This window comes from Myotis daubentonii, chromosome 8 (genome assembly GCF_963259705.1).
Source record: "Myotis daubentonii chromosome 8, mMyoDau2.1, whole genome shotgun sequence".
Classification (NCBI taxonomy): Eukaryota; Metazoa; Chordata; class Mammalia; order Chiroptera; family Vespertilionidae; genus Myotis; species Myotis daubentonii.
Window position 1 is genome coordinate 93,905,437 of NC_081847.1, and position 13,954 is coordinate 93,919,390.

Consider the following 13,954-nt stretch of genomic DNA (forward strand, 5'->3'; position numbering starts at 1 on the left):
TGCTGCCAAAACAAGTAAAACTCACAAGAACATTGGAACTATGTTGACCACTACCTTGTTCTTCTCTGACTATAAAATAAAGGCTCAGCTTGCCAGCTCCATCTTTCTGTGTCCTCATCCAGCCACAGGAGTCCTACCAAGCCCCAGCTATATTCTCTTTGTCTGTCTTTTCTTTCATCCTTCACCGCCCTTCCTCGGGCTCCCCGAACCCTTGGCTGTGCTGGTCTGGCACAGGGCGAGGGGTCCCAGGCTTAGCAAATGCACAACTATTTCAAAGAAAGGGATGCAGTCAAACCTGAGTCTGCAGGGAGGCTCTGGACCAAAGCTGGCACCTGTTATCAGACAGGGACCGTCACACACCCGCCCCAGCTCCAGGGCTGACCACTGAAGATACTGGGGGTTTCTCTTTAGACATATTTTTATTGATTTCAGAGGAAGGGAGGGGGAGAGATAGAAACCTCAATGATCAGGATCATTGGTCAGCTACCTCCTGCACACTCCCTACTGGGGATCAAGCCCACAGCCCGGGCATGTGCCATGATAAGGAATCCAACTGTGACCTCCTGTTCATGGTGTGATGCTCAACCCCTAAGACACCGGCCAGGGTAATGATACTGATTTTCAAAGGTAGAGACTAAACAGAGTTACTCTTCTAATAAAATAATTATTTTAATGAAGTATTTGAAATAATTTCAAACATCTGATCAATAAGATTATACACAAATATGAGAATATGCTGCACTTTACAAAAAATAAAGTTAAGCATTTAAATATACAAAAACAACTTTAGGTATAGATCTCTTCGTATAGTACTTTTAACATATACATAATTTATAACATTTACACAGTAACTTGTGGAACGAAAGAGACGGGGCCACTGTAAGCCGCGCTGGAGCAGAGTGGCCATGACAGCCCCGCTGGGAGGAGGCCTACTTGAGGCACTTCCCATGGAATTCTTTGGTTCAGAAGCAGAGCTTTCCCACTTTTGTAAAACTTTCTTGGAGAATTTATTCTCTTTCTGTGACTGACTACAGCTACTATTTGTCACCAGCCACACAGGTGGCACTTAAAACAAAACAACAAAACAAAGCAGGGTTTGCTTTAGCAAACATCAGCCTCCTCCTGGGTGAGTCTATAGAACATGCTTCTCAGATACACGCAGAGCCGAGTGCAAGAGGTGCTAGCCCTGCCTTCTGAGTCCAGAACCCCCCCCAGAGTCCCTATTAAAAACTTTAAATCACCAATTAGGGTTTTTTTTATGCAACAAGACGCTTAAAACATAGGGCAACTAAAAGAGTATACAAAACTGTCCTTGAGGTTAAAGCGATACACAGAACAAAGAAGAGCTTCGCTTTGGAGACTGCAGTTTGAAATGTTGCCAACATTCCTTTTGTCAGGCATCAACAAACCATGGCCCTTAGCTCTGGGCCTGCCCTGCCGGGGGCACAAGTGGCCACTTCCGGTTTATGCTCCGTCTTCCTTTTCCCTCCTCAGTGTGACGAGGGCGTCAGTCCTTCTGGTAGCCTCCGCCTTCACCATTTGCAATGAGGTATATGTATCAGCAGCTACACCTGTCAGATTTCCCCACAAGCTGGGACTCGCGTGGTGGCAGCCGCAGCACGTGGTGACGTGAACTGTGGTTCCTGCACAGGAGACGCCTGCGTCTGAGTGAACTACCTCCCGACCCGTTTCCAGGAGGAAAGCCGAGTCCGCCCCACGACGTGCACTGAGACACAATGGAAGTTCATGACTGTAAACAAGGCCCCCCGTGCGGAGGCCCTGCAGGGCAGCTCCAGGCCGAGCCCTCGAGCCCTGGCTGGAGGGACAGCAGGCGGGAGGCGGGTCACTTCAGAAGCGCGAGGTAGAGTGCGCGCGAGTGCTTCATGTCCCGCTCCTGCTCCATGCAGAACACCAGGTCCCGCAGGCAGACCCGCGTGGCCCGCGGGCGAGGCAGCTGCCTGCTGCCTGCCAGGCTGCAGGTCCTGGGAGCCAGAAGGTTGTCTTTTAAGCCCTGAATGGAGGAAAGGGAGAAACACGTTAAAACAAGCACTGGTCAGTGCTGGAGACGACACAGCGATGCCGCTCGGCCCTGCCTGCAGGACGCACTCTCGTGGGGGCCCAGCCGCTGCTCGCCCAGCTCAGAGCCCGCATTCTCGGCCTCCCCGGGCCACGCGCAGCCTCCTACCGACTTCTCTATTCTGGCTCCATTTCGCACCCTTCTCTGCTGCACAGACTGTCCTCTTTGAAGGGCTTGGACACGACTTTTGGGAGTAACGGGGATGGTCAGCTGTTTTGAGTGGTGATTCCACAGGTGCGTGTGCATGTAGCCCTATCAGAGCATGCCCTTCGGATGTGGGCAGTCTTCTGCATGTCATCCATATAATAAAAGCCTAAGCCACCATTACGGCAGAACGATCAGAACGACCGGTCGCTATGGTGTGCACTGACCACCGGGGGCAGACACTCAGCACAGGAGCTGCTCCTGGTGGTCAGTGCACTCCCACAGGGGGAGCTCCGTAGCCAGAAGCCAGGCTCGCGCTGGCGAGTGCGGCTGAGGGGACCCCCACCCCCACCCCCAGTGCACAGCTCTCATGCACTGGGCCTCCAGTTACAGAAATAAAAGGGAAAAGCTTAAGCGGATCAGATCCCAACACTCTGTTCCAAACACCTTCTAGTGCTGTCGCTACCCTTTTAGAACCACAAATTCTCATCATCCCTCCACATTTTTGTTTTTCAGTTTGTTTTATTTTGATGGAGAGGAGGGAAGTCCCGCTTTATGGTCTCCAAAACACTGGGGTCAAAACAAGTCAGCTTCCATGGCACCCCTTGTCCTGAGAGCTACTTGAGCACCTGCTAAGCGCTCTCCACACATAATCCACTGTCTTTTACATAAAACTACAGCATGTCACACGGGTAACGTTCCATTTATCAAATGAGGAAGCTAAGCTTAGATAGGTTAATGTCACACAGCAACATTCGCTGGGACTCGATTTCTCATGTGATCTAAAGGGACGCCTGCCCTGGCTGGGTGGCTCAGTTGATTGGCGCACCGTCCCATATCAAAAGGTGTCAGGTTCCATTCCCAGCCAGGCGACCGATTGATGTTTCTCTCTCACATCGATGTTTCTTTCTTGACCCCTCCCCCGCTTTTCCTCTCTTTCTAAAATCAACAAAAACACATCCTCAGGTAAGGATAAAAAATAACAAAAATAAGTAAATAAATGGCGTGTTCTCGGTCACTGCTATATTGCCCATCACATCAGGTACAAACCCATCCCTGGCTCCCCCCTCCCGACCTCATTTCCCATCGCTCCTTTACAAAGCACCTTAACTCCAGCCGAGGGCAGAGATCAGCCAAAGCCACTCCAGGCCAATCTACTCATCTTCTAAGGGCCATTTCAAGTAGTCTACTCCCTCTCTTCCTGCAGGGAATTCTCACTGTGGCAAGCACCTTTCACAGTACAGTGGGGCCTTGACTTACGAGTGTCCCGACTAACAAGTTTTTTAAGATACCAGCTGTCTCTTGGCCAATTTTTTGCATTGAGTTGATAGAGTAATTTGAGTTAACGAGCTCCTTAACGAGCTCGGTCTCAGAACGAATGAAATTCGTAGGTCAAGGCCCCACTGTATATCACAGCATCTGCTGCCATCACCACCCATGCCCACTGGACCACGAGTTCTCAGAGGACAGGGACTATCATCTCTATGACGTCTAGGACTTAGTAGAGAACACAGACAAAGGTAGATTAATAGCAACACTTCCTGAACTGGATGTAGTGGTTTAAACAGAACCAATGTGAGTTCTAACTGTGCCTCAGTATGAGTGGATAAAGGAGGCGTGATACATATGTACCATGGAGGACTGTGCAGCCCGAGAAAAGATGAAACACTGCCGTTCGGGACAACATGGACCTTGGGAATATCGTGCTTAGCAACGTCAGTCAGACAGAAAAGTCAAGAACCGTATGGTTTCACTCACATGTGGGATATAAAGCTGAAAGCAACAAACGAACAGGTAAGAAAAACAAACCAAACTCACAGACACCGACCACAGGTGGTGGTTACCAGAGGGGAGTGAGGAGTAGTGAAGGGTAAGGGGGTCAAATATAAGGTGACAGAAGAAGATCTGACTTTGGGTGGTGGGTACACAGTGCAAAATGCAGGTGATGGATCCTAGAAATGGACACTTGAGACCTATATAATGTCACGCCAATAAATTTTTTAAAAAAATGAATGAAACCCAGTACACCTTTATTAAGACAGTTTTTGAAATATCAAAGTGTACATACCACTATTTTTTAAAAAAATAAGATTGGAATAAAAAATACAGAATTCTTGCCAAGACCGGTTTGGCTCAGTGGATAGAGCGTCGGCCTGCGGACTGAAAGGTCCCAGGTTCGATTCTGGTCAAGGGCATGTACCTGGGTTGCGGGCACATCCCCAGTAGGAGATGTGCAGGAGGCAGCTGATCGATGTTTCTCTCTCATCGATGTTTCTAACTCTCTATCTCTCTCCCTTTCTCTCTGTAAAAAATCAATAAAATATATTTTAAAAAAAAGACAGAATTCCTAGACAAAGGGTACTTTTATGAAAACGAAATCCTCGATCCTCTCATTCTTTTTTTTGCTATGCTTTGTTTCAAAAACATCTTGATCGGGTAGGAACCTCCTTTCTCCACCCAGGACTTACACAAAAAAAGCTGCTTCCCTAACACAGGAAGCAGACCTGGTTCTGTGGCTATCCTTCTATAACCATCACATTATCATTATTCCCTCTACATTTTTTTTAATGGAGGGGAGGAACGGCCTTCTTATGATCTCCAAAATCACTATAGTCAAAACAAGAGTCAATTTTTTAAAATGTTTACACCCTACCGGAGGACATTGTTTCCACTGATTTTTAGAGAGTGGAAGAAACACACAGAGAGAAACAGCAATGTGCAAGAAACATATCGACTGGCTGCCTCCCACACAGGCCCCAACACTGAGGTCCGTGCCCTTAACCGGAATCGACCCAGAGACCCCTCAGTCTGCGGGGTGAAGCTCTAACCTGTGAGCCAACCCGGTGAGGGCAAGTCAACATAATTTCAACTTAATTTACACATATTCACAGAATGACTGGGGGGCATCTACCTAATGGTCACATAAAATCTCCTTAAAAGATACTATTCAGTTTTGGGGGATATGATGTCACAACCACGTTTCTACGCTCCTTAAGGTTAAACGGGGAACAGATGTTGGCTCGTCGCTCCTGCAGGCTCTTGGCCATGAGCAATCTGTACAGACACAGGTGCCTTCGGCCAGGTGTGGCGGCAGCACCAGCCGTCCCGCCTCCCTGCCGGCACTGCCACCGGGAGGTGGTGTCATCTGCACTACTGCGCGTGACCCCATCGAAATGTCTGCCTGACATTTTGCAGAAGGGGCCCACCGCTTGGGGTTAAAAAGTAAACATTAGGATGAGAGATAAGAAGGTGTGTTGTGGGCAGTGAGTGGCAATGTTGTTGTATACTGGACTTATCTGTTTAGTTACACAGCGCACGTAAGTAGAGACACTTGAAATTGGCTACATTATGCTAAAGCTGAGTCTCTATACATTTACAGATGTTTTTTACCAAGAGTTTGCCCAAAATCAGTTATACAGTGTTTTATACAAATTGTGAGATTAAACGGTCAGGTGGATGCGCTATGTCTGGGCAACTCTACCTCCATGTAAACACCCAGAAACATGTCCTTTGTTCACCCGCAGACACACGCAGGGAAGTTTAGCCCCACATTTCCTGACAGCCCCCACTAGGAACAGCCCAAAGCCCACTGAGAGGAGAAGCGATCGCGGCGGAGCAGCCACACAAACGGAGCCGACAGCAGGAACCAGCTGGGCACCCGGGAACATCACAGAAATGTCAGATGGAGAAGCAGACACAGGAACATACACCGTGTGAGTCCCTTTCTCTGTGGATGAAAACAGGCCTGGCTGCAGAGTGAGGACAGAGGCCCGAGGGAGAGGACGGTGACTAGAACGGGGGAGGTTTGCTGGCGATGTTCTCATTGGCACGTTGGTGCTCTGGGAAATCAGAGCCTATGACCGGGTACTTTTCTGGATCCATGTTACATCCTCAAATAAAAAACACTTAAACAAAACCTTGGTTAGGTAGGAAATAAAAAGGGGAGTAAAGAGGGGAAAAGAGAAAAGAAAAAGCAAAACTGTTACGCAGAAAACACGTACAAAGACCTAATGATCTGGGTGAGGAACAAAGGGGTCACAGGTCATGTGTGTCACGTGACAAGCCTGAAGGGCCCGGGGGCAGAGCCGCATGGCAGCTGCCGGCACAGGGTTGAAAAGCAGGTCACCCGACAGGATGCGGCAGCGCCCGGGGCAAGGCTCTAAATGAAGCCACCCAAGGGGCAGGCGGCCCAACAGAAGCGCCTTTCATGCTTCCCACTGGCCCAAGGTGACAGCAGCCTCGCCCCTGAAACAGTGACCGCCTAGAAAGCCAGCCCTCCTCGAACCCAGGCACACACGCATGCATTTTATTCCCGGGCTTGTGATCTGGGTGAGTCCAATCAGACTTGTCATTTTCACAACGACTGGCAGAATCATCAGCCACCTCTCCACTGACCATAGACGGGGGGCCGGGGGCGGGGCCATGCACAGTTAAGTTAAAGCCCTTTCTTTCATCATCAGTTCGTTCTCTTCCACCCACGAGTCCTTTCCCAAAGCTACTCAGCACTGACTTCGGGTCTCACCACACTGTCGATGCCAAAGAGCACTGATGTAGCTCAGAGACCAGACTTGGAAAGGAGGGAAAAAAGGCCGTGTGCCCACATGCTATTCATTTCTGAGAGCGGGTTTTCCCCGTCGACGCTCCACACGAGGATATGCCTTAGCCGGACTCCTCCTCTGGATGAAGAGGGTCAAGGGAAGGCGGAGTCCAGTGAAGAGGAGAAGCGATGCCTGAGCCGGGCAGACGCTCCTGCAGCACGGCGAACGGAAGCCCGCAGCTGCTACAGGCCGGTCACGGAGTGAGCCTTCACTGTGCAGTGACAGCACGCTGCGGATTTCTGTTTTATAACCGAACTTCTGAGGTGCTCTTCTGCTCTAGTAAGAGAATAACGGTCACGTGTTTCATCGTGAAGGTGTCTGCTGGCTTCTTTCTCAAAGCGCTGACTCATAGCCATCTTTGCAGGGACACGCATCATGGCCTCTGCCCTCACGCGCACTGCCCATCACGGGCAGGGCTGCGAAGAGTCAGCAGACGGGAGATTCACGAGAACTGCAGACGCCTTGGGATTGTCTCCGGTGTCATGTTTCTCATCGTCCATAACCTGACGCCAGGTATGAGATACTGGCAGTCACAGGAAGCCGCCACGATGCAGCTGGAATTAGCGAGGTGTCTCATTTACCAAGGGCCACACTGCTGCCTCACCAAAGGGGAGCAGACAGACACCACCTCAGGACAGTCTTAAATCCAACCGGACCCTTGGGCTTCTGGGCCTTTTACAGTCTCTTGAGCATTTTTAAATAGAAATAAATTCAGGCTTCACAAAGAAAAAAAACTGTCAGTCACCAATTTCAAAGAAATAGCACCATTTTAAGAATGACACAGAAATTTTAAAAATGCACTTATCCAAACACTCATTCCCTTGGCCTCCTGGAGCAGGTTCTGTGGAGGAGCCCTTAGGAGCCCTTCTGCTGCTCCCCCGTCCTTACACGGCTGCCGCCCTACTGAAAGGCGCAGCCCGACTGGGAGGCAGAACCACCGGGACCGCCACAGGGCCCCTCTCCAGGGCAACTCAGCTCTGTGCGGCCCGTGTTCATCAGCTCAGAAGTTGCCTGGGCTACTGGGCATGGGCTAGCGGCGCGGAGCAGTTTTGTGTTGGGAGTATAAGACAGGCAGGAGGCCCGAGAGTGGCGACCACTAGCTGTCCCCCCGCAGGCACCCCACACAGCACTGAGCGTCTCTGTGCCTCCGTTTCTAACCTGCAAAGTGCAGGCAGTGTGGGTGACTGCGGGTGGTGTGTGGGGGGACCTGCTGGAGAGATCCATGGGACCAGGGTCTGGCAGGAGCACACACTCAACAACAAGCGGCCCTCACTTAAAAAATTCATTCCTGCCCTAACCGGTTTGGCTCAGTGGATAGAGCGTTGGCCTGCGGACTCAAGGGTCCCAGGTTCGATTCCGATCAAGGGTATGTACCTTGGTTGCAGGCACATCCCCAGTGGGGAGTGTGCAGGAGGCAGCTGATCGATGTTTCTCTCTCATCGATGTTTCTAACTCTCTATCCCTCTCCCTTCCTCTCTGTAAAAAATCAATAAAATATATAAAAAATAAAAATAAAGAAATTCATTCCTCAGTCTGTTGGGAAGCAGGAGGCTTCCAGACAGAGATGCACATAACCCTCGAACCAGGCCTTTCCTTCCATCCCCTAGTTAACTGGACATTCCTGCCACCTTATTCTCTCAAATCCTGGCTACCTTAGAGCTCATCTGTCCTGCCACTCGCCCCTCGCCCGCCCGCCCCCCCCCTCCATCCATCCCAGTGAAAGTCTTAAATGTAGTGGAGCTCTGAATGCCAGCAGTGGTTCTCAACCTTCCTCATGCCGCGACCCTTTAATACAGCTCCTCATGTTGTGGTGACCCCCAACCATAAAATTATTTTCATTGCTACTTCATAACTGTAATGTTGCTACTGTTATGAATCGTCATGTAAATATCTGATATGCTATATGTGTTTTCCTATGGTCGCGACCCACAGGTTGAAAACCGCTGGCTAAAGCTAAACACTAGACTAACGGGCATTTCACACACGTGGCAGCAAGCGAAGGGCCTGTCCTGGGACTGGGAGTTCCCATCAGTTCCTGCAATCACAGCGAGCAGCTCTCAGCTGGACAGAACCAACCACGCTCATCAACAGGGTCTCCGGATGCTCATGTCCACCTCCCCCATTCCACCCCCCGAATCCTAAGACCAAGGAAACAGACTGCGTTCCTGAACCTAACAGTGAACCAGGAACGAAAAGGCAATGTTCACTGGAGAGCGGGACAGCTACACCACATTCCTCAGGCCGCCCACCCGATGTTACTCTCAGCCCATGCTACCTCGGCAGCTCTCAAGGGACAACTCAAGTCTCAGCCTTTCAGGGGAAAGAAAGCAAGAACTAGGCATGGGACCAGGGGGTGAAATGAAAGAAAAATGACACATCTTCTGAGTCTCGGAGGCAGGATCCCTAAAAAGCGCCCTGGCTGCTTGGCTGTGAGACAAGAACTCGGACACCGACATCCCAAAGACCCGAGCTCGCAGGACTGAAGGACAGTGCGGAGGGAAAGGCCTGGCCGAGGCTGACTGCCCTCTGCTGGCCAACAAGCAGGACTTCTAAGCAACAGATCCGCATTTATTACCTTCATTTTATTCATTCTGAGTTATTTCAGAACACTGACAACCCTGCATGTTAACTCGTAGAATCTTGTCACTTCTAAGTCTTCTATAAAAGTAACAGGTCCAACTAGACTGATGTGACATGCAGCCATGGGCTCTGAGCTCTAACGGCTGCATAATTAGAGAGCAATAAGGATATACTGGTTGTCCTGTGTTAATGACCCCCATCTTTACCCAAAAGAACGCTTTCTGGAATTCCAGACCTCATTTCCAATTTCCTCCTGAGATCTCCAACGGAATGTCCCACAGTCACCATGTTTCAAGTCCTATTCCTCCCTCCTTCTTTTCTTTCTTATTTAAAGGTCAGAACCTCCCTATGACCAGTATGAATATTACACTGCAATGAAAATATTTCTAAAATAACGAATAATCCGCTAATACTGTTTTCCTGCTTAAAATATCCATAGGCAAATATCTCCTTCATGACCAGGTCCAAACATCCAAGTGTGACAAACACGAGCGCCACGAGCAGGCCAGAGCCCCCCCGTCTCGCTCGTTCCTTTCTCCTCGCAGACTGTGACCCTGCCCAGGACAGCTTCCTCTCCCCACAGCCATCCTCGCCCGGACTCCTCCTCCAGGCCTCCATCCCATCCTTGGACCACATCACCCGAGCTCTTTAAGATCAACACAGGCAGCACTTCCCCAGTGCCACAGACACACTCACCACGTCGTGACGCGGTGCGGCTCCCGTGTGGGTAGCAGGGCGCTGTATCTGATCCACCACCACAGGCATCCAGTGAAGGCAAATACCTTGAACTTCCTCACTCGCCAGGAGGCAAGGATTTCTGCCTCTGAATATTTTAGTGTTTGGCACTTAGCTGGTGTCCCATCCATGTTTCTGGTACAATCAGGTGTCTAGTGCCCAGTAACACCACTGAACAAACAGTGCAAATGAGCCACATTGTGGGCTTTAGAGCATTTACATGAAGACCCTTCTGTCATCCTTAGCTTTAAGCCAAATACATTTGGGAGAAAAATATACCGTCTTTTGATGGCTTGTTCCCAAGCATTACTCAGCCCTCCAACAACAACCTCATCCACTCACTGCCATGAAACTGCCACCACACGATATTGGAAATGAAAACATATGGGGACGGATACATTACAATATGCCAATGAAACGGGTAGGACATCTGAAGACATGGATCAGATGGACACATTATGTCATTATCTAAAAAAGCAGATTAACAGAAATGTTACTATACTATGAATTTTGTAAAAATATGATAGGATGTGGGTAACTTTCTACAATAAACCTATTATTTTTGTGAAAATAAACATTTTAAATAAAAGCCTAATATGCAAATCGACCAAATGGCAGAATGACCGGTTGCTATGATGTGCACTGACCACCAGGGGGGCAGATGCTCAACGCAGTTGCTGCCCCCATCCCGCAGCCCCAGGCCAGTCAAGGTGGGTGCCAGCGGGAGGGCCCCCCCATCACCCCGCCAGTCGCCCCACAGAGGGAGGCGATGGGTGGTGGCGGAGGGGAGCGGCGCCAGCGCCAGACTGGCCAAGGCCCTGCCGGTGGCCCACAGATCGACCCTGATTGCCAGCACAAATTTCATGCATTGGGCCTCTAGTTTTAAATAGAAAATTTTCTATTACAGAACCATGGGAGGAATGCTGACATAAATGCCTAAATAGAAACAGTTTGAGGAGCCAAAAGGGTTATGTGCCAGGGAAGAGCTGACAGTGAAGGACCCGCTGGAAATACAGGAAGGAGACAGAAGGGACTCCAGACACGAGATGAGAAAGGCCAGGCTTCGGAACGCCTGTTAGGAGCCAGGCTTTGGAAGTGGGACAGTCCCCATTTCACATCACATGAGGCAAATGCTGCATCTAACCCTTTGAGTGCCAACCAATATCCTAGAAACTATGCTAAAATTGCCAAGGCATTTTTGCTGATTTTACAGCAGTTTAGGAAAAAAATTAAGAATCACAAGTAAATGAAGTTACATATTCAAAAACTTAAGGAAACCTTTACTACATTGACATATTTAGCAATATCATCATCACTAATAAAAGCAGACTTAGAACTGGATGCCATTTTGAAGCTTTGATAGTGCTCCCGGCACTTTTGGCGAAAGACAGGAGGAGCTCAATTGCGCTCCCCGGCACTGTAGGGGTTAACACCCAAATGTGTCCTTTCTCTGTGATGGCAGCAGACAGAAACGGCAAGCGGCAAGCTGTCTCGTACCCTGGGAAGGTCAGCACAACATGCTCCAAACCACTGGACTCCTAGCAGGGCACCGAGACACCAGACCCTGCGCTTGTGGGGTGCTCCCCCTGGCATGCATGCATCTCACCAATGTCCAGACTGTTGTCTCTCGCTCACTAGTCCCAATAGCTTGGTATCAGCATTTGCATTCGCATAATGCCCTGGAAGAAGAGGCTATCCAGGTCTTGAAACTAGCTTATGACATCGGCCTGACTGGGAGATGGTTAGTGAAGGTATATTGCTGAGTCTGCCAGGCGAAAGCATCTAATTCTGACGGTCTTTACTGGTAAGAAGAGAGGGAAAAGCACATGCCAGACCAATACCTGCACACCAAGTGCCAGGGGTTGCACTGACTTGCTCTAGCAGCAGCCACAGCTGAGCACTCACCGCAATGGAGGCCAACACCCGGGTAAGCTTATATGAGCTATCACCATCCTCTGAGAGACACCTGTCATCTTTACTGCCCCACAGGCGAGCTGAAGGGCTGTGGTCGGAATCACCACTGCAGCACCTTTCCCACCCCTAATGCGGCTCTATAACCTCCTGGGGGAACAAGTTCTCATTTGGTGGTTAGGCCACATTCTAGTGGCTCTGCTGGGCTTTCCCTCACTCCCACTCAGGAGCCCACGGAGAGAGCTCTAGTAGGCATCTATTCCAATCATGCATCCAGAAACACGGGAGCAAGCACCTCCGCCTACTGGGAGATGGGCCTCAGCCCAAACTCCATGGACAGATGGCCCACGGTGGTGCTTGGGTCCGCGAGAACTCCTCAGGCCCAGTGTCCAGCAACCCCTAGCCTAGTAATTGCCCTGCGATGCCCAGTCACTCCAGTAGCCGGCGTGCGTCTTGGGAAAGGCAGGAGGAGATGCACGGCAGACATGTGGGTTGGACAGCCGGGTCTTTCCTCAAGAGGACCTGGCTTTCCCATCACTCAAGGTCTCTGGGTCCAGGAACTGGCTTAAGTCCATGGACGGGCTGAGGGGCTCTAACTCCGATATCTGCTGACCATTGCAGTAGCTACACCTAGTAAGGCTTTAGCAATTAAGAGCCACCTGTCTCTGCCACCAAGATTCTACCACTCCCACCGACTTTAGGATACTGGTTTGATGGCACCAATTTCTGTCATTAAAGAGAACAGCCACCAAAACCCCTAAGGACGCGGAGGTGCCCCTCATGAAGGTGTCTCTCCGAGCTGTGGGAAAAAACAGCTGAGGTTCGTGGGAAAATAAGCCGGCAGATTCGATCTTCATAGACAAGCTGGATTCTGATACACAGGAGAGTGAGGATTATGTAAGACTGCTACAAAGAATGCACAGAAATAAAAAGCTGAGAGAGCGAGCCTCAGTTTGACTAGAGATGGAATATAGGGAGAAATACAAAGTAAGTATTAAGTAGGAGTAAAGTTCAAGGAGATACATACCTTACAACCGGACAGAAATTTAGGTTTTATAAAATAGGCAAAGGGAAATTTTCAGAAGCATTTGGCAGCAAATGCATGCAAGGCAGGGTAAACTATCTGTGTGAATTGCTTCCCTTCGGCTGGCTCTGCTGACGTGAAAAATAGAGTAGCAGGCATTCCATCCCTACCTCACTCCCAGGCCCAGCCTCCAGGGGTCTCTTCCTCCGCGGCCCAATGGCAGCCAGGGCGGTGAGGTTCGCATCTCGCTGCTGGATCTGTGCGAGCTCCAACTGCTGCAGCTAGAAGATGGGAGGAAGAAAGACAACGTTTAAACACAGTGCTCAGAGGGAGAGAAGCTGGTCATGGCGCCTGCTTCTGTCTTCGTCACACATTTAAAAAGAGCAGATGGGAAATAGGAAAGAGTGCATGTGTCTGGTGAGACAGGCAGGCTCCGGGAGACACCACGAGAGGTCACTTCAGATTAACGGAGAATAAACCACAGGGAACGGAGTCGTAAGTAAAGCAGAAAACATTTAACTAAAGAAAACTAAGAACCATTTTCTATTTGTTCCACAAATGACAGGAGAGCAATCCTTCTTTTAAAATGTGTTTGCATACACACACACACACACACACACACACACACACACACACACACACACTAGAGGCCCGATGCATGAAATTCATGCACTGGAGGGGGAGGGGAGGTGTCCCTTCAGCCTGGCCTGCCCCCTCTCATAGTCCGGGAGCCCTCAGGGGTGGGAGGTGACCCAGCATTCAGGGGAAGGTGACGCCCCATCACACCTCTGCTGCTGCCACAAGATGGCCGGCAGGGGAGGGCAGTTAGGAGGGACCAGGCCAGCAGAGGAGGGCAGTTGGGGGGGACCAGGCCTGCAGGAGAGG

The 13,954-nt window shown here is 50.1% G+C and overlaps 1 protein-coding gene across 1 annotated transcript in view; it reads right to left on the reverse strand.

Moving 5' to 3' along the window:
• Nucleotides 1–644: 644 nt before the first annotated feature.
• Nucleotides 645–13,954, reverse strand: part of TAF4B (TATA-box binding protein associated factor 4b) — a 59,087-nt gene continuing 45,777 nt past the window's right edge. The window contains exons 14-15 of the mRNA XM_059707433.1: nt 13,240–13,350; nt 645–2,011 (exon numbers count right to left, since the gene is read on the reverse strand). Of these exons, the coding sequence (XP_059563416.1) occupies nt 1,844–2,011; nt 13,240–13,350 (279 nt within the window). The 3' untranslated portion in view covers nt 645–1,843. The remainder of the gene's footprint in view (nt 2,012–13,239; nt 13,351–13,954) is intronic.